Genomic DNA, 18761 nt, shown 5'->3' with positions numbered 1-18761 from the left:
TTTTTGTTTTTTGTTTTTTGAAGTAGCCTCTACTCCTACTCTACAGAGCCCAACATGGGGCTTGAACTCACAACCCTCGGATCAAGACCTGAGCTGCGATCAAGAGTCCAACGCTCAACCGACTGAGCCCCCCAGGGGCCCCAAGAGTTGGTGTATTTCTGCAGACAACACATTCTGGGCTCCGTGGTAGATGGAAACTAGACAGCCACACCTGATTCTCCACGCTGCACCTCAGTGTCCCCGACGCGGGTGGCCGTGTGCCCTTGGGCAGGTTTATTGGCCTCCCTGAGCCTCAGCTCTCCCAGCTCTAAGTTGGGGATAAGAACACTTAACCACATAAAGTCCTTGAGGGTCTAACGACAGTTACGAGCCGGTGTCCCGCACGCTGCTGCCCAAGGTGTGGGAAGCGAGGGAGCCACCTGCTGGTGAAGCTTCATTCATCAGGGCAGCAACCAGGTTACCTGCCCTGAGTTCTAAGGAGTGGGTCTGAGGAGTCCCCATCTGGTGTTTGCCCTGTTTCTCTCTCTGCATCCCTCACGGCACCTGCCCCCACAGGTGGTCTCCTAACTCACTCGAACACTGAACGGGGTCTCGGTTCCTCCCCTCGTAAGCAGCGCCGTCCGACAGAACTGACACCAAGGAGAGACCCCACACCTGCGTCGCGTCGGGTACGGCATCCACTACCCGTGCGTGGCATTGAGTCCTCGCGATGTGGCTAAAGCCGCTAACAAACTGAATTTTTATTTAATGAAACTTAAGTAGGGGCACTGGGTGGCTCAGTCGGTTAAGCGTCTCTGACTCTTGGTTTAAGCTCAGATCATGGTCTCGCGGTGAGTTCAAGCCCCACGTCGGGCTCTGTGCTGACAGTTTGGAGGCTGCTCGGGATTCTCTCTCCCTCTCTGCCCGTCCCCTGCTCACTCTCTCTCGCTCTCAAAATAAATAAACTTAAGAAATTTTTTTTAATTAAAAAAAAATGTTAAGTCACCACACGTGGCCAGGGGCTACTGTACTTACACCGCACAACAGCAAAGCAGTGGTTCTCAAGCCGTCTGCTGAATTCACCTTGGCAGGGACCTCGGAGAATCTAGATGGCCAGGCCACACCCCAGATGGATTCAAGCTTTCTCGGGGCGCTTCTAACGTGCAGAAGTGGAGAACCACTGCTCTCAGAGCAGCAGCTGGCCAACTACTGTGCGTAAGGATCCCCTGGGGGCCTCGTTCAAACGCAGATTCTGATGCTTAGGTCTGAGAGGGGGACAGAGATTCTCCGGTCTAAGGAGCAGACCCTGCTGATCCTGGGCCGCACTAAGCAGCAAAGGTGAACCGGGCCCTGCTGATCCGGTCACTTACGCAAACAGTCCCTCCCAAGAGCTGGGTGGTGTGACAGTTCTGGCTCTGAGAGTTCGCGTCTATGGAACTGTACACAACTTCTGGACAGGGGAGCTCGCGTTTTGGGAAAAGCTCCACTCTCCATTGTAAAACCAGTGGCTGACGAGCTCCTGGACTGGGCAGGACCCCTGCACTGGGCGAGAAGCTGCAGCCGTGTCGCAAGCAGCAGACAGCTCAGAGACTCGTGCGGACACAGGATTAGTCTGCTGTTACCCCCTTTAAGAAAATCCTAGGAGAGGGGCGCCTGGGTGGCTCAGTCGGTTAAGCGTCCGACTTCAGCTCAGGTCATGATCTCACGGTTTGTAGGTTCGAGCCCCACATAGAGCTCTGTGCTGATAGCTCAGAGCCTAGAGCCTGTTTTGGATTCTGTGTCTCCCTCTCTCTCTGCCCCTCCCCTGTTCACGCTGTCTCAAGAATAAATAAACATTAAAAAAAAAAAAAAAGAAAGAAAATCGTAGGATACACACACCCAGATGTCAACAGTAGTCCCCCCCCCCTCACCCCCGGAGAGAAGAGCAGATGGGAAAGGAGAAAGAAGGGTGCTTCCTGCAGAACTTTCAAAAGTGAATCAAAATAATAGAGAAAACAGATGAGTCCAGGGGACTTTAACTAGAGGAAGGGACTTCTTCCAAATCAGAGGAAGGCCTGGCCTCCTGGTTTCATGTTGCCTGAAGTGTGTTCTGTACATATTGTTACTGTTCTGGCAACTGTGGCAACTACCGTAGCTGGGGAACATCCTGGAACACGCCTGGGACGGTGCAGGGTGTGCGGCAGCTGAGTAAGGCTCCCCCCGGTCCTAATTCCTGAAACCTGTGAACATTCCCTCCTGAGGCCAGAAGAGACTCTGCAGAGGTGACTGAGGGAAGGAGCCTGAGCTGAGTGAGGACCCCGGACGCTCCATGGGCTCTGAAGGCCGTCGCACGTGACCTTGTAAGAAGCAAGCAGAGGGAGGTAGAGGGTTGCTAAGCTGTTGGCCCGCGAGGGAGGAAGGGACTAGGGCCATGCCAAGCAAGGAACGCCGTGGAAGAGGCGAGGCGAAGGATTCTCTCCTGCGGCCTCCGGAGGGAGGCGCGGCCCCTGCCAACGCCTTGGTTCCTCAGCAACACCACGTGGGACTCCAAGTCTCGAAGTCAGTGGTGATCTGTCACAGGACGTATGTCCCACGACTCGGGGAAGGTTAGCGGGAACCCCAAGAATCGAACTCCCACCCACCTGGCTCAGAGTCCTGCTCCTCAACCTGGTGGTGACCACCAAGGCTTCTCCAGTTCGGTTTCTTCCTCGGAACATCAGGGCTGGTAGCTAAGTGAGAAGGGCGTGGCAGCAGGAACACAGCAAGGATTCAGATACCGGTTCCCCCTTCCCCGCTGTTTTCGCCGTCGAGGAACAGAGGAAACCGTCTTCGCCCGGGCAGCTCCTACTGCGGAAAGGCCGTCAGGACGTGAGCTCACGCGGCCTGGCCCGTATCCCGGACATGCCGTCTGTGCAAATAACCACCGAGAGGCTGATCAGTTGTCCTCACCCTGCAAGACGACGACGGCACTTCCCCATCACAACACACAGTCGGACGCGGGCCTGGCGAGGAACACCACTCCTTCGCCCCGCCAAAGTGGTCACCGTGATGGCTCCTTTACGCGGCAGCGTGACTGGGCTGAGGGACGCCCAGACGGCTGGCAGAACATCATTTCCAGGTGTCCCTGGGAGGATCTGTCCAGAAGTTTTTGGCAACTGCACTGGTGAACTGAGTAAAGCAGATGGCTCTCCCCAACGCGGGTGGGCAACACCCAATCTGTTCAGGGCCCGAACGGAACAAAAAGATGGAGAGAGAAGGTGAATCCCGACGTCCGTCTCCTCCTGCCCTCGGACACGAGCCGTCCTGGTCCTCGGGCCTTGGGACTCCGACGGACACCCTCTGCTCCCTGGTTCTCAGGCCCTCAGACTCGGACCGGATCACATCACCGGCGTTCCTGGGTCTCCACCTTGCCGACGGCAGACCGTGCACCTTCTCAGCCTCCACAGTCACATGAGCCGATTCTCAGACTGAATCTTCCCTTCCATACGCCTGTCTGTCCCGTTATTCTATTCTACGGTGCTCTTTTCCCGGACAACCCTGACTAATGCAGCTATCAGACTTCAACTATTTCCCTCAAAGGAAGAGAAAGGGGCAGGGGGGAGAAGTCACCGTGGTCAGAAGCTCCGCAAGCCTCTGCTCGTCAGGGCGCAAAGAACATGGAGCCTAAAAGCTCCCACAGGCCGCCAACCTTCATTACAGCAAGTACAGCCCGGCCTTGTGAACTCAGTGCAAAGGACAAAGCCCCTGCCTTACACACTGAACCTTGGCCCCTATTCTGTGAACTGCTATCACCCTGAGATGTGCTTAGTTTTAAAACATGAAGCTGAAAGGGGTTTTTTCAATGTTTATTTTTGAGAAAGAGACCGAGTGCGAGCAGCGGGTGGGGGTGGAGGGCACAGAGAAACAGGGAGACACAGAATCCAAACCAGACTCCAGGCTCTGAGCTGTGGGCACAGAGCCCTAGGTGGGACCCAAACCCAGGAACTGCAAGATCATGACCTGAGCCAGAGACAGATACTTAACCGACTGAGCCACCCAGGCGCCCCAAAGCTGAAAGGATTCGCGGTGTGATTTATTTAACTGCAGTGTGCCCCGGGAGCCTCCAGCCACTTTGTATTTATCAAGGGAGAAAGCTGTAGTTCAAGGACCGGACACCAGCACTGAGTGGAAACAAAGGGCTTACTTTGGCAAGTGAACCATCACACAGAACGTGACCCTGGCTATCATCTCCATCCCGACTGTCAGCTCTCGCAATGCAATCCATGACGGGGCCAGAGCTCAAAACGGTCAGGGAGCAAGAAACGAGCTCTACTTTGAAGCAAGCCGGAGGGGGAGCGCTGTCGGGTCAAACCCGTGGACGAAGTATAATCCTGGTCCCTCTCCCTGTTCTCCAGAAGCGTGTTAAAGATTTTGCAGGAATCTGCTTTGAGAAAATCACCACTTTCTTGATTGTCTTAAAGGCGCTTGGGCAAATTTTCCATCAGGAAGGGGACTGAGAGGTGGGGAAGGAAGAACACCGAGCCGTTCTCTTATCCCGAGGGACACAATTCTGGGTGTGAAACCGAGGCAGCCGTGTGGCCCCCTGGAGATCCAGCGCCCGTTCCACGCGTGGCCACGCGGACGGGGCTCGCCGCGTATGTTCAAAAGGCAGATTCCACGTCGCCCATTTCCACACACACGGTCTTCAGCTGTGAATAGTATTCAATTGTCACGCGGCCATTCTCCCTGCCGAACCCTGGAAGGAAGAGAAGGCTGAGGAAGAGCCACCACCGTGGTGGACTGAAAAGTCACGGGGACCTCCAAAGTCAGTCACCCCCTCAGGGGAAGAACACAGAACTGACAAGGTTTGGGACAAAGTCCTCAAGTGCACGTCATCATCTGTACAGCTAGGCACGGGAGAACTGACCCACTGGCCTTCGGGGACGGGGACAGGGAAATACCCGCATCTTGGTCCTACAACAGAACTTGATTTTAGGCACCGACTACTCTGGGTTGGGATGTGAAAGCGCTCGGACCTTCCTATCGAGTGTGAAAGTCTCTACGACAACCGATAGTTGGTGCTCGCTGAGAACCAAACTCTACACAACAGGCCTTTTAACCCCTCCTTTTGTGAAATCTGCTAGGAGCAGCTTGCTGTTTACACACTGCCGACTCACGGGGGCGGGGGGCTCTTCAGGCGGCTCGGCAGCTCAGAGCCCCAGTCCTGCCCTGTTACGAGGTCACCCGTTCAAAGGACGGCACCCTGTGCTTGGCCTTCCCCTGCCTCTGACTTCGGGAGGCTCTGCCTCCAAAGGGCAAGGCCCGGTCCCCCAGAATACACGTCTCCGGGGGGGGGCGCTCTTCAAAAGAAAAGGTGCTCGGCCCCGGCAAGGCCTCACTCTGTCTCTGGCTCCCTCCCTTATCCTCTGAGCACAGAGCTAGGTGGGCGTGTGAGGCCAGGGTGGGTGTGTGTGCCCCCTTTGCTTCTCACCTCACCCCAGGGAGACAAGCCGGAGGGCACCGACCCAGAGGTTCCGATCCGAGGGGGGGAGCCGGCCGAGAGCACGTACTGGCACAGCAGCGGCCGGACTCCCAGGCCGCAGTGGCGCCCGTGCAGGGACGAGGCCGGTCGGCGGGCAGGCCCTGGGCGTGCCGGGGCACTTCCAAGCCAGGTGCCAAATAGACGGTCGAGCGAACACCCGCCGTCTCACGAGCGCCCATCGGGGTTCACGTGTCTGCTGGGACGGCCACACACACACCTGCCCAGGGGCTGGGGTCGGGCGCCCAGACTGGTGCCCCCGCAACGTCCACACCACTTTCCAGAGAAAGGGAAGGGCAGCCAGCGAATATTTACAGGCGACAAGCTCCAGAGAGCCTGTCCTGGCCCCCCACACCTCCTCGACACACCGGACTTGCACGGTCACCGTGTCACCGTCAGGGGGGCCAGACTGACTGCGTCACTGGGAACACTGGGCAAGCGGCGGGCGGGGGGGGACGTCCCTGTGCAGCGTCCGGGACAACCAGGATAGCCATAACGGACTGTTCAATGTTAGACTGAGGGCTCTTTAGTGATTTGGCAGAATAAAGGAAACAAATTAACGTATGCTTTCTGAGGTGCTCAGAGACACTTTCCACCTAAAAACCCCCCACAGTGGACGACAACAAATGCCCCAAGTCTGGAGCCTCCAGGAACGGTTTTATGCCACCAGCGACCAGAGCCCGTGAAGAAAGAGTAATTCTACCCACAAGAGAAACCCTTCTGAGATGCCTACTAGCAGTTCACAAGCCAGGCTACATACACATTAGAACCTTCTGGAGAGCTCTGGGGGAAAGAAAAGGAAAATAAGAAGACGCTTGGTTCCCATTCCCAGAGATCACTGCGGCCGGTCGGGGGAGGACCCGAATCTGTATACTTTCCCAGGTGATTCTGAGACACGAATGTTCAGAAACCTGGTGAGTGCGGTCTGAATTACAACCCGTATCCCTACAGGCCGGGTTTGCGTCCTCACTTTCGGGCTCCTCACCTGACTTCTTGTATCCACCGAAGGGCAGCTCCACTGGGCTGACGTTGTAGTTGTTAATGAAGCACATCCCTGCCTGCAGCCCGGCCACCACCCTGTGGGCACGCTGGATGTCCCTGTGAAGACACAGTGTATTATATTATTGCGAAGCAGTTTATCCTGCGACTTCCACGGAAAAGGTAGACTGCCAGGTCTAAAGGTTTTGAGATCCTGCCGCATTCTTGTTTCTTCAAGATGTGCTTTAAATCTTGTGTCATCCAGGCAAAAATAGATATAAGGATTTGAGTTTCATGGTCTCGTCCAAAAGCATCTATGAAACACGTAGCAGCAGCAAGTTCAAATGGGGAGAAGGGACATTGTCACAAACAGGGCTAGAACAACAGGCTACCCACATATCCACAAAGAATGAAGGGAGATCCCTTTCTTACACTATATATAAAAATTAACTCAGATGGATCACAGGCCTAAAACATCAGAGCAAAAACCATAAAACTTTTCAAAGAAAACAGGAATAAATCTTCATAATCTTGGGTCTGACAAAGCCTTCTCAGACAGGATACCAAAAGTAACAGACAAAAAGATAAAAGCATCAGGCTTTGTCAAAATTTAAAATTTTTGTGCTGTAAATGACAGTATCAAGAAAGTGGAAAAGACAACTGCCAGAAACCCAAATCAAAACCACAGTGAGGCACCATTTCTCACCCACCAGGACGGCTGCAATCAAAAGGACAGACAGTGGGGTGCCTGGGTGGCTCAGTGGTTTAAGCATCCGGACTTCGGCTGGGGTCACGATCTCACGGTTCGTGAGTTTGAGCCTGGCGTCGGGCTCTGTGCTGACAGCTCGGAGCCCGGAGCCTGCTTCAGATTCTGGGTCTCCCTCTCTCTCTCTCTGTCCCTCCCCTGCTCATGCTTTCTCTCTCTGTTTCTCAATAATAAACATTAAAAAAAAAAAAAAAAAGGACAGACAGTCCCAGGACATCCCTGCCCAGGATGTGGAGAAACTGGAACCTTCCCACGTGGCCGGTGGGCACGCCAGACGGTGCCCCCACATGGGAAAACAGTTTAGCGGTGCCTCAGAGTTGAGCAGAATCACCCAGCCAACCCTCCTCTAGGTATACACCCGGCACAAATCGCACATTTCCACACAAAGATAGGAGTGTTCGCGGAGACATTATTCATAGTAGGAGAAAAGTAGAAACAATCCCAATGTCCATCAACAGGTGAACGGATGAACAAAATGAATCCACACCATGGACCATTTGTCACCAAGTACTGACAGCTGCCACGACATAAAGGAACCTTGAAAACATTATTCCAAGTCAAAGAAGCCAGTCACAGAAGGTCACATGCTGTATGATGCCGTGTTTATAGAAAATATTCAAAGTAAGCAAATCTATGCAGATAACAAGGAGGTTGATTACTGGCTGCCCCGGGGGCCGGGGCGCGGGGAGGGGCGGGGAACGTTCCCTGTGTTCCTGGGAGGTTCGTAGTTCTAAAATCAGATTACAGTGACGGTTGTGCGACTCTACAAATACACTAAAAACCACTGAATCGTACGCTTTAGGCAGATATGCTGCATGGTGCGTGAACCGACCTGCACGGCTGTGAGGGAAGTGGCAGCACACTGGAGTCGCCCCCCTCGTGACTGCCTCGCTCTGTGTGGGGTGACTTAACCCACTCACTCCTCACACCACGGAAAGCAGGTCAGCAGAGGGGGTTTACAGGGCAGTGAAACTACTCCGTGTGATGCTGTAACAGCGGATCCATCGTCCAAACCCACAGAAGGCACCACTCCAACCGTGAACCCTAGGGTGACTGTGGTCTTTGGGTGATCGCGATCTATCCAAGTAGGTTTACCGGTTACAACCAGCGGGCTGCCCTGGAGGTGGGGGGACGCTGATAGTGGAGGCGGCTGGGGGGAGGGGGTGCATGGGAAACCTCTGTGCCTTCCACTCAACTTTGCAGTGACGCTAAAATTACTCTAAAAAATAAAGCCTACCCAAAACCAGGCACACGAGAAAGCAGCAGCCCCTCGATCTTTTCTTCAGAGCTCACAGAGAAGCTATCCCATCAGGTCCTCAAGGGGGGACCTCGGTCTTCCTCCCCAGGTTGCTCGCCACGAAGCTACAAAGAACACTTAACCTCGACTGTCACCAAAGAAACAGCGTCATTCCAAGTGCAAAGTAGTCTTAGAAAACTTCCTACCGCTACCAAAGACTAATCAAAGTTTGTATGTAATCGAGCAACCTGCCATCATTTTGAAGGAGATTCTGCTCCCAGATCGCTTCTTACTTTTGTTATCGTGGTAACAGTTTATGTACAGAGAGATTAATCACACTTTTACTTACAACAGCGACAACTGGAAACAATATCCTAAATACGCAACAACCAAAAAAATGCCTACATATTTTACAATGCATTCTGATTAGGAACTACTATAAAGCGGCTAAAAATCACGTTTCTGAAGACTCCTGCCCAGCGTTTAAAGGCTTATGGGTTTCTACATTCCCTGACGTGTACATTTTCAATAGGCACCCAACACGATGCTTTACATAGACACACAGACACATAGATCGAACTTTAAATATCTGTCCGATGAAATGAATGACATGGGATAGAATTTTCACCAACAATGTTTATAGCTCACTTTAAACTCAACGGCAGCAGTTCTCTGGCCATTCAGGAGCAACTACAAAATGCTACTCTGGCACCTTCTGACTCCACCTGAAGCAAACAGAAAATGCTAATGACAACATGAACTCCAGGGAGGAAATGAGAGTAAGGGTCTCTGAGCAGACCGAGCGGGCCCCTGTTCCTGCAATGCTGCTGGAGGTACCTTCCCCACATACCTGGTAAAGACACCAGCCGCCAGGCCAAAAGTGGTATTGTTGGCTCTTTCCAGAACCTCAGCTTCAGTGTCAAATGATAAAATGGACATAACTGGTCCAAAGATCTCTTCTCTCACACAGGTCATATCGTCTCTGCAATCGGCTGCAAACAGGGTGATAAAGCCAACGTCAGTGGTCTGGGTGGGGGAGGGTGATTATGCTCGAATACACGGCAGTAAGGACAGCTCGAGAACCCTACCGTGAACATCAGCTTTGTATTAGCCGAAGTGTGAAAACCAGCTCCTCACACATGTGCAAAGAGGACAAGTCTGCAATGTCTTAAGAGCTGGTTTAGAGCTTGTGTATAACAAAGGAGGGAAAGTACTCTGGACACACGGTACTTTGGGGGACACCCAAACTATCTTCAAGGATGTATTAAATAATTCTTAGTACCGTGTGTAAGGACGGTTCACTACGTCCTAATTCCTTGAAGACTAGTAATCCGCGTACAATTTTTAGGGAAACCGTTAGCCAGAAAAGGACTCAGGACAATGTATCACCCAGCAGTCCCAGAAAATATTCTCTTATCTCCTGCAAGTTGAGAACCCCATAGGTCTCTGTTTGCAGTGAATTCTACGTTGGAAAGTCAAAGGAGGTGCAAAGATGAAGTGATAACTGACATACAGGAAAGGCAAAGTTCCTGCCTGAAACACAACACTTACCAGATTTTAACTCCCAAACCTTAAGTAAAGTTAATCTAGACTCTGGAGTCACTCTCAAACTTTAATGTGAGTAAAAATGTAATGGGGGGCTCATTGAAAAGCAGATCACGGGGCGCCTGGGTGGCTCAGTTGGTTGAGCGTCCGACTTCAGCTCAGGTCATGATCTCACGGTCTGTGAGTTCAAGCCCTGTGTCAGTCTCTGTGCTGACAGCTCAGAGCCTGGAGCCTGTTTCCGATTCTGTGTCTCCCTCTCTCTGACCTTCCCCCGTTCATGCTCTCTCTCTGTCTCAAAAATAAATAAACATTAAAATAAATTAATTAATTAATTAAAAAAAAAAAAAAAGAAAAGAAAAGCAGATCACGAGGCCCCATCCCTGAGAGTTACATTCAGGAGTCTAGAGCAGGAGCCAGGAAATCTGCCTCTTTAACAAGTTTTCCAAGTGGCAATCACTAGAATAAAGTTCAGTATGGTCAGCTCTCTGTTCTTTGCCTAGGTTCACAGCCTGTTTAAGAATAATTTTGTTCCTGGGGCCCCTGGGTGGCTCAGTGGGTTGAGCGTCCGACTTAGGCTCAGGTCACGATCTCACAGTTCATGAGTTTGGGCCCCACGTCGGGCTCTGTGCTGACAGCTCGGAGCCTGGAGCCTGCTTCGGATTCTGTGTCTCCCTCGCTCTCTGCCCCTCCCCCACTCATGCTCGCTCTCTCTCTCTCTCTCTAAAATAAATAAACATTAAAAAATTAAAAAAAAAAAAGAGTAATTTTGTCCCAAGGGCGCCTGGGCGGTTAAGCCACTTAAGTGCCGGACTCTTGATTTTGGCTCACAGTTTGTGAGATCAAACCCCGTGTCAGGCTCCGTGTTGTCAGCACGGGATTGTCTCTCTGGCCCTCCCCCCCTTCACACTCTTTCTCTCTCTCTTAAAATAACCTTTAAACCAATTATTTTTTGCCTAATTGTCAAATACATGTTATCTGTGGAAAAGTCTGTAGTGTTCAGAAATGTACAGACTATAATAAAAATCATCTTTAATCCCAGCAACCAGAGAAATATTTATACTATTTATAAATATTTATACTATCTTATACTACACTATTTGCACTACTTAGAGTTCGATGCATACTCTGTTCCTTCTTTTTCTGAAGTGCATACTTAATACATTTGGGTTAATCCCACACATAGTATGGTTTAACAGTTGTACTTACAACAGCTTCGACTGGAAACAATATCCTCAACCTTGATGGTTAAAGATATATTGTAACCTTTTCCCCGTTCACGTAGTAACTACCAGCTAATCCATGTTATAGATGTTAGGTTCACAGCTTTCAAACCTCAGTGGTTCTTTTTTTAGCAAGGGCTCAAGGTTTAAAATCCATCAGATGATTGAGTGCTGAAAAATGACCCCACTGTCGACCTTAGGGCAATAGTAGGCTGAATCTATCTTCTAGATAAGATGTAAGAAATCACACAATGTACTTCAACCTGAATATAGTTTTTTAAAGCCTATTATACTACCACTGTTTTTACATATTGGCATTTATTCGTGGATCCTAACGTATACTGTGAAAGGACAGAAGAAGGTATGAGAACAGCGGTACCCAGGGCAGTGGTCACCTCTGAGGTGGGAAGAAATAAGTGCATTTGAGGACAGCGGGATGACCCTACAATCGACTGTCCACGCCACGAGATGTTTAAGACTGAAAGGAGATGCTAAAAATTATTAAATTGCATTAATTTTAAGATATTGCCATACTGACAAACTGGGCTTGTTAACGACACATATAGTTAAAGAAAAACCTATTCTTCATCAACTTTCTTGAGAAAATGAAACTCATTAGTTTTTTATCAAACATGCACTTCCATTTTTTTTTTTTTTTTTTGAGCTTCTTGCTTCCAGAACAACAGGTTCAGACCCAGTTGAGTCTCAGGTAAAGCAACGCACACGACTGTCCAAGAGGGGAGGGCACACGGGAGGTAATGGAGAACTTCTACTCCTTAAATCTGAGCAGCGGGGACACGGTTTGCCAATGCCTGCTTTACACCATACACATATTTTATAAATCTCCTTTTCTAACTGATACTTAATTCAAACTGTTTAAAAGCCAACAAGAAAAGGACATACTCAACACGCAAGGTCTCATGTAATAACCATCCTTTAACTTGGGATCTTCAGGTACGTAGACGTCTCCACCGCACAGCACTTTAGCACCCTGCCGGAGAAGAAAAAAGAATGCACATTTCATGGTGGTTTTTTTTTAACGTGTATTTATTATTGAAAGACAGAGAAACAGAGAATGAGCGTGGGAAGGGCAGAGAGAGAGGGAGACGCAGAATCCGAAGCAGGCTCCAGGCTCCGAGCTGTCAGCACAGAGCCAACGCGGGGCTCGAACTCACCAACCGTGAGATCATGACCCGAGCTGAAGTCTGACGCTAACCGACTGAGCCCCCCAGGCGCCCCACATTTCATGTTAAACTTACAACCCTGACACGCAGTCCTGAAGTGGTACGTGTGTCCTGAACAGGCGCACGGTCACTGCACTGCAGGTACTGAGCACAGCACTGCTGAGGCCTCGCGAGCCAGCAGGAAAGCGACACACGGAACGCGCAACTCGGACTAATTCCCCTCCCCCTGTCCCATGCCATCTCCGCTTGTTCCTCACCTGCTCTTTTGCCAGCTTAATAAACCCAAGGACTCGCTCCAGGTGTGGGCGGTTGATGAGGGGGCCCATCCTTGTACCTTCCAGAAGGGGATCTCCAATTTTTATCCCCTGTGTCCGTTTCACCACTTCCTTTGTAAATTTCTCGAGAATTTCCTTTTGCACAAATACTCTTGTGCCATTACAACAAACCTAAAAGACAGACATGAATTTGTATGTGTGTTAAGGAAAGAAAAAGGAAAAGGGGGAAGAATCCGGCAGTTTTAAACTTAAAAGGAGACAGTAGACCTTTTCAAAAGGTTAGTTCCCTCTCTAAAAATTATCCCCATCCTGAACAGGACCACACATCCCACCCTATCAGCAAAAAACCTGCCTGCCCTTTGAGGTGAAAGTCAGGGCTCTTTGTCTTGTCTACATTTCCTTAATGCCATTCATAGTGCCATGAGCCACATAACTTCTCCCATGGCCTCCTGTCAGTGGCTGAATGGGGCCACGTATTTTAAGAGCAGAAGGGGAGGAAGAGTGAAAACAGACCAAGAACTAAGGGCATGAGCCTAATAAAAACCTGAAGCATTTCACAGCCAATGTCTGGCTCTAAAATCACAAATCAATTCCGACTATTTAGACCCTCCTGGAGACATGAGCATGAATACTCTTCCAATGCCATCAGAACCGTAGATCCTGATGTCCAAAAATACACCAAACACTCATGCTCACGGAATAATGAAGAAAGGTCACAGAAATGGGCTGCCACAAGCCAGATCTACAGTCATTTGAGCATCAAAATAAATAATGACAGTAATGGACTATAATCCACAGAAGAAAGAATCCATGGTCCATAATGATAAATGAGTAGGAAAGAAAAAAAGAAAAACACAGGAGAAGGAAAAGTTCCTTCTTACAGTAGAGACTTGGAACTAATAAATGTAGAAAGAACAACAGAATTGGAAAATCATCATTTGGGGACCACCATAATGGAAACTGCTTCCAGGAAAAATCACCAAAGGGCGCTAAGATGAGTGGGGGACAGCTTGGGAAGGCCCCTGTCACCGTCTCCTGTGTGATTCGACTGAACCACAGAGGAGGACACGGCAACTTCCCAGGAAGACACGCCTTCGGCAAAGTCAACCGCCCTTCGAAGAGGACCCAACGTCACTTTTTGTGGTGGCTTCTGCCCAAAATGCATAACCTAAATCTACTCAAAAGGAAACACCAGACGGACTCCCCACCATCATGAGGGACATTCTACACAATAAACAGCTCATACTCCCCAAAAATGTTAAGGTCCTGGAAAGAGGAGAATAACCAAAGAGCTAACTGTTCCAGACTAAAGATTATGGGAACACAGCAACTCAATGCAACACACCTTCCTGAATTAGGTCTTGGACCAGAGAAGAAGAGGTTGTGTGGGGTCTGTTTCTTCGCTAAAAGGACTCCCGGCAAACAAATGACATCTGACGAGGGGCTGTGGACTGAAGACCGTCTACGTGAGGTTACTGATTTTACTGAGTGCACTGTGCTTGCAGAAGAGAGCACACTTGTTTCTAGGAAATGCACAGAGGCCCACAGAAGTCAGAGGAGTCTTGCGTCTGCAAACTTTCAAACCGTTCAGGAAACAGGAAAAAATAACAAGCCTACGGGTGTACAGAGGTAAGCACAATGATAAAGGAAACGTGATAAAATGTTAACGTCTGAGAAACGTGGTTCAGGGGTGCCTGGGAATTCTCGGCACTCTGTGCAACGTGTCTGTCCGTCTGCAATTATTTCGAAACAGACAGCTTCCAAACATGCTGCTAGAGGAAGGAAAGAGATTCGTTTCACCCCTCGGCTGGGGGCAAGTGCTCACCTCGCCTTGCGTGAGGAAGTTGGCCATCAGCGCTCCCTTCACGGCGTTCTCCAGGTCACAATCGGAGAAGATGATCAGGGGAGATTTGCCTCCCAGCTCCAAGGTGATGGGCTTGATTCCTTTAGCTGCCGTCTCCATGATCTTAACAAGGACAAACACATTCGGAAGCTTAGCACAGATAAAACTGCAGGCTAAGCCCACCAGAAGCTGAGCCTCCGGGACAACTACATGGGACCTGCAGCCTTGTTCCGGTCGATGACTCTGCCCTTCACCCATTTATTTTTTTATTTTTTTTTTTTTTAATTTTTTTAACGTTTATTTATTTTTGAGACCGAGAGAGACAGAGCATGAACAGGGGAGGGGCAGAGAGAGAGGGAGACACAGAATATGAAACGGGCTCCAGGCTCTGAGCTGTCAGCACAGAGCCCGACGCGGGGCTCGAACTCACGGACCGCGAGATCGTGACCTGAGCCGAAGTTGGCCGCTCAACCGACTGAGCCACCCAGGCGCCCCAACCCTTCACCCATTTAGAACAGTCTTTTCCAGAACACCTGAAAAGAACCATAGGACTGCAGCTGACATTCTGAAGAGGGAATTCATTTTAAAAATACTGTTCATTCGGGGAGGCCTGGGTGGCTCAGTCTGTTGGGCGTCCAACTTCAGCTCAGGTCATGATCTCATGGTTTGTGGGTTCGGGTCCCACATGCGGCTCTGTGCTGACAGCTCAGCCTGGAGCCTGCTTCGGATTCTGTGTCTCCCTCTCTCTCTCCCTCTGCCCCTCCCCTGCTCACGCTCTGTCTCTCTCTCTTTCAAAGATAAAATAAACATAAACATTTTTTTAAAAAAATACTGTTCATTTGCATGCCATGGGTAGAAACTCCTAATGCTGTTACTATGTTCAAGGCTAACACTCAATTAAGGTCAAAACAACACATCTGAAATAAACTGAGCAGATACCCCTCCTTCTGAGGTGGCTGCTACTGATGAGTTAAGACATCAAAGACACAGCGGCGGCCCAGACCCCGCGCTCTCAGACGCGGGCGGGAGGTGAGGGCTTCCGTCCCCGCGGGGCCCCCTCTGGTCGGCGGTCCTCATCGTCCCACTGTACTTCCCTCCCTGCTTCCCACCTTCGGAACACACTTCAGATCTCTGCCCCCAATCCCTGCGGCAGCCCCCTCCCAGTTCAAGCCAGGTCAGATCAGAAGACGGGCCTCTGACATCTACTCCACGCCGGCCGGGCGCTGCCGTGTGTGTGTGTGTGAACCGATGCTGGTTTTAGCTTCACCTTCGAGCCAGTGGGCACACTCCCAGTGAAGGAGACTTTGGCCACATCACGATGCAGACACAGAAACTGGCCCGTGGCGGCCCCTCCTTGCACCACGTTGAAGAGCCCAGGGGGCACGCCGGCCTCCGTGTAGATTTCAGCCAGCAGCAGCACAGACACCGGCGTGAAGGGAGAGGGTTTGAAGATCATGGCGTTACCTGCACAAACCCAAGACACAAGAACAAAAGGTTTTTTAATACTGGTGATCCTCCGAGGACAGGATGGGACAGGAGGACGAGTCCAGAACAACTCCACAGGTGCCTGGTGGCTCAGCCGGTTGAGCGTCCGGCTCTTGGTTTTGGCTCAGGTCATGATCTCACGGTTCGTGAGTTTGAGCCCGGAGTCAGGCTCTGCACAGACAGCACAGAGCCTGCTTGATATTCTCCCTCCCTCCCTCTCTCTCTGCCTCTCCCCTGCTCACATGCGTGCACTTTCTCAAAAACAAACTGAAAGAAAAATCTTTACAAGTAGAAACTGAAGACCAGAAAGGGTTAATTTGTTCAGTCTCCAAACCAGTGGCTTAGCTGTAGTCGTCCCGGAAAATGGAAGCTCCAGCTCACAAGAGAACATGCAAACAGCAGAAGAACGCGAGGCAGCAACACGAGAAAAGGTGCGATTTCAACACAATGTCCTAACAGTAACATTTTTTTTTCAGTAATGCTTTTTTTACACCTTGTATTTTTCTAAGATACCACAAATCCTCTTTTCCCATCAATTCCTCTTTAAACAGTATGAAAAACTCTCTAAGTCAGCCCGCCAGTCACTCAGAAGGAAGTCTTACCATTTCTCTTAAGACACAAAGGAAGGAACAAGTGTATCTTCTGCTTAAGCCACGCTCCCGAGTGCCTCTTCCTTGTTTTTTCTTTAATGTTTTATTTATTTTTGAGACAGAGAGAGACAGAGTAAGAGCAGGGAAGGGGCAGAGAGAGAAGGAAACACAGAATCTGAAGCAGGCTCCAGGCTCTGAGCTGTCAGCACAGAGCCTGACGCGGGGCTCGAACTCACGGACCGTGAGATCATGACCTGAGCCGAAGTCGGACGCTTAACCGGCTGAGCCACCCAGGCGCCCCCCCGAGTGCCTCTTCCTACACAAAGGTTCATTTCACAATCCTTGTCCAGAAAGGAAGAGAGCTTACAAGTAGCACAAATCGAAATCAATTCCACAGTAAAATAGAAGACTTCCAGGACCAAAATGAACACTCTTCCTTTCCATAACAAAAATAAGATAAATAAAAGTGGGAATAGGGGCGCCCGGGTGGCTCAGTCAACTGAGCGTCCAACTTTGGCTCAGGTCATGATCTCATGGTTTGTGGGTTCGAGCCCCGCGTCGGGCTCTGTGCTGGCTGCTCGGAGCCTGCTTCCAATTCCGTGTGTGTCTCTCTCTCTGTCCTCCCCTGCTCGCACTCTGTCTCTCTCTCTCTCTCAAAAATAAATAAAGATTAAAAAAAAATTTTAAACAAAATAAAAACAAAAGTGGGAATAATATGGATGTAATCCGCACACATAACATACACTACAAGCCCCGACGAGGCCGGGCGGGAGCAGACGCAGGTCCTCGGGGCCTCGGGTGCCCCAACGCAGGCCCCTTATGATGTGGAGCGTGAGTGTGCAAATGAGTGTGTGTGCACGCGCACACGAAAAGGTGAGGGACAGAACGGACAGCTCATGGGTGGAAGAACCGTTCACTCTTACCACACGCTAACGCGGGAGCAGACTTCCAGCAGGCGATCTGGAAGGGGTAGTTCCAGGCGCCTATTCCCACGCATACGCCAAGTGGTTCTCTTCTGGTATAACCAAAGGATCCGCCTGGGAGCTGGATGTGTTCACCTGAGGGGAAAACAGGGGCGTCACGGAGAATGCAGGACTGCTTTTCCCAAGACTCCGCCAACAGCCGTGCTCCACTGCGCCGGCCTCCTCCCCGTCTCCGCTCTTCTGTTCATTCTCACCGGGCGGACACTGCCTCTGCATAGTCACTCCAGTGAAGAATCCTTTCCATCCTCCAAACCCGTGTTCGCTCAATTTCATATAATTCTCTACAACCGGAGAGCACCTAACAGATAGTAACTTGAAGAAGTGAGATGGGGGGGCACCTGGGTGGCTCAGTCGGTTGAGCGTCCGACTTCGGCTCAGGTCATGATCTCACTGTTCATGGGTTCAAGCCCGACGTCAGGCTCTGTGCTGACAGCTCAGAGCCTAGAGCCCACTTCCGGTTCTGTGTCTCCCTCTCTCTCAGCCTCTCCCTCCTCCACTCGCACTCGTCTCTCTCAAAAATAAATAAACATTAAAAAAAACCTTTTTTTTTAAATGATGGAAATAAGGGGAGCCTCCAGAGCAGGACCCATATGTCAGACTTCTGGCTCCCCACAGCCCTCCTGGGTCCTGTGAAGCCATCCAACACCCACTACTGTAAACGTCACAAAGAATCGAGAAAATCTTTTTTGCTAACTAGGTAGAACTAGTAAATACTGAGAACACTGACTGACTCCTGGTTTTTCAACAACTTGGCCTGAAGCTCAGACACCATGCTCAGTGCTTTCCATATATTTTCTCATTTAACCCTTATGATAACCCAAGAAAACAGGGATTATCATCTCCAGTTTCAACAAGGAAAGGTAAAGTAATTCTCGGGGTCACCCATGCAGAGTGGCTAAACCCAGGATTTTAAGCCAGGTCTGTCTCAAGCCCCAGTTGTCTCCCCTTCACCACTAGGATCTGTTTCTGCCTCCCGGTCAGTGGCTCCCGAAAGGCCCAGCTGGGGCTTACCAGCCATGGATCCAGCCAAGCCCGCGTAGTACTCCAGGCACTGCCAGGAGGTGTCGATGTCCCAGCGGGCCTCAAAGATGGACTTTCCATTGTTGATGGTCTCCACGGTGGCGATTTCATCCCTCCGTTCCTTTGGGTAAAATGGAAGACTAGACTTAAGACTTCTTA

At 50.5% G+C, this 18761-nt stretch overlaps 1 protein-coding gene across 5 annotated transcripts in view; it reads right to left on the bottom strand.

The window, feature by feature from the left end:
• The window catches only part of ALDH9A1 (aldehyde dehydrogenase 9 family member A1), a 44027-nt gene that overhangs the window by 15971 nt on the left and 9295 nt on the right, over positions 1-18761 (bottom strand). For 3 of the 5 annotated variants that reach the window (XM_042924651.1, XM_042924653.1, XM_042924652.1), the window contains 8 exons: positions 18594-18723; positions 17523-17657; positions 15792-15988; positions 14507-14647; positions 12664-12852; positions 12126-12213; positions 9308-9449; positions 6462-6574 (listed from right to left, as the gene is read on the bottom strand). In XM_042924651.1, the coding sequence (XP_042780585.1) occupies positions 6462-6574; positions 9308-9449; positions 12126-12213; positions 12664-12852; positions 14507-14647; positions 15792-15988; positions 17523-17657; positions 18594-18723 (1135 nt within the window). Of the gene's footprint in view, positions 1-3934; positions 4711-6461; positions 6575-9307; positions 9450-12125; positions 12214-12663; positions 12853-14506; positions 14648-15791; positions 15989-17522; positions 17658-18593; positions 18724-18761 lie in introns of those variants that run through there. The other 2 variants (XM_042924655.1, XM_042924654.1) reach the window with 2 other exon arrangements.

Source organism: Panthera leo, chromosome F3, assembly GCF_018350215.1.
Source record: "Panthera leo isolate Ple1 chromosome F3, P.leo_Ple1_pat1.1, whole genome shotgun sequence".
NCBI lineage: Eukaryota > Metazoa > Chordata > Mammalia > Carnivora > Felidae > Panthera > Panthera leo.
Note: the sequence above shows the minus strand (reverse complement) of the source record. Positions and strands in the feature narration are given on the sequence as shown.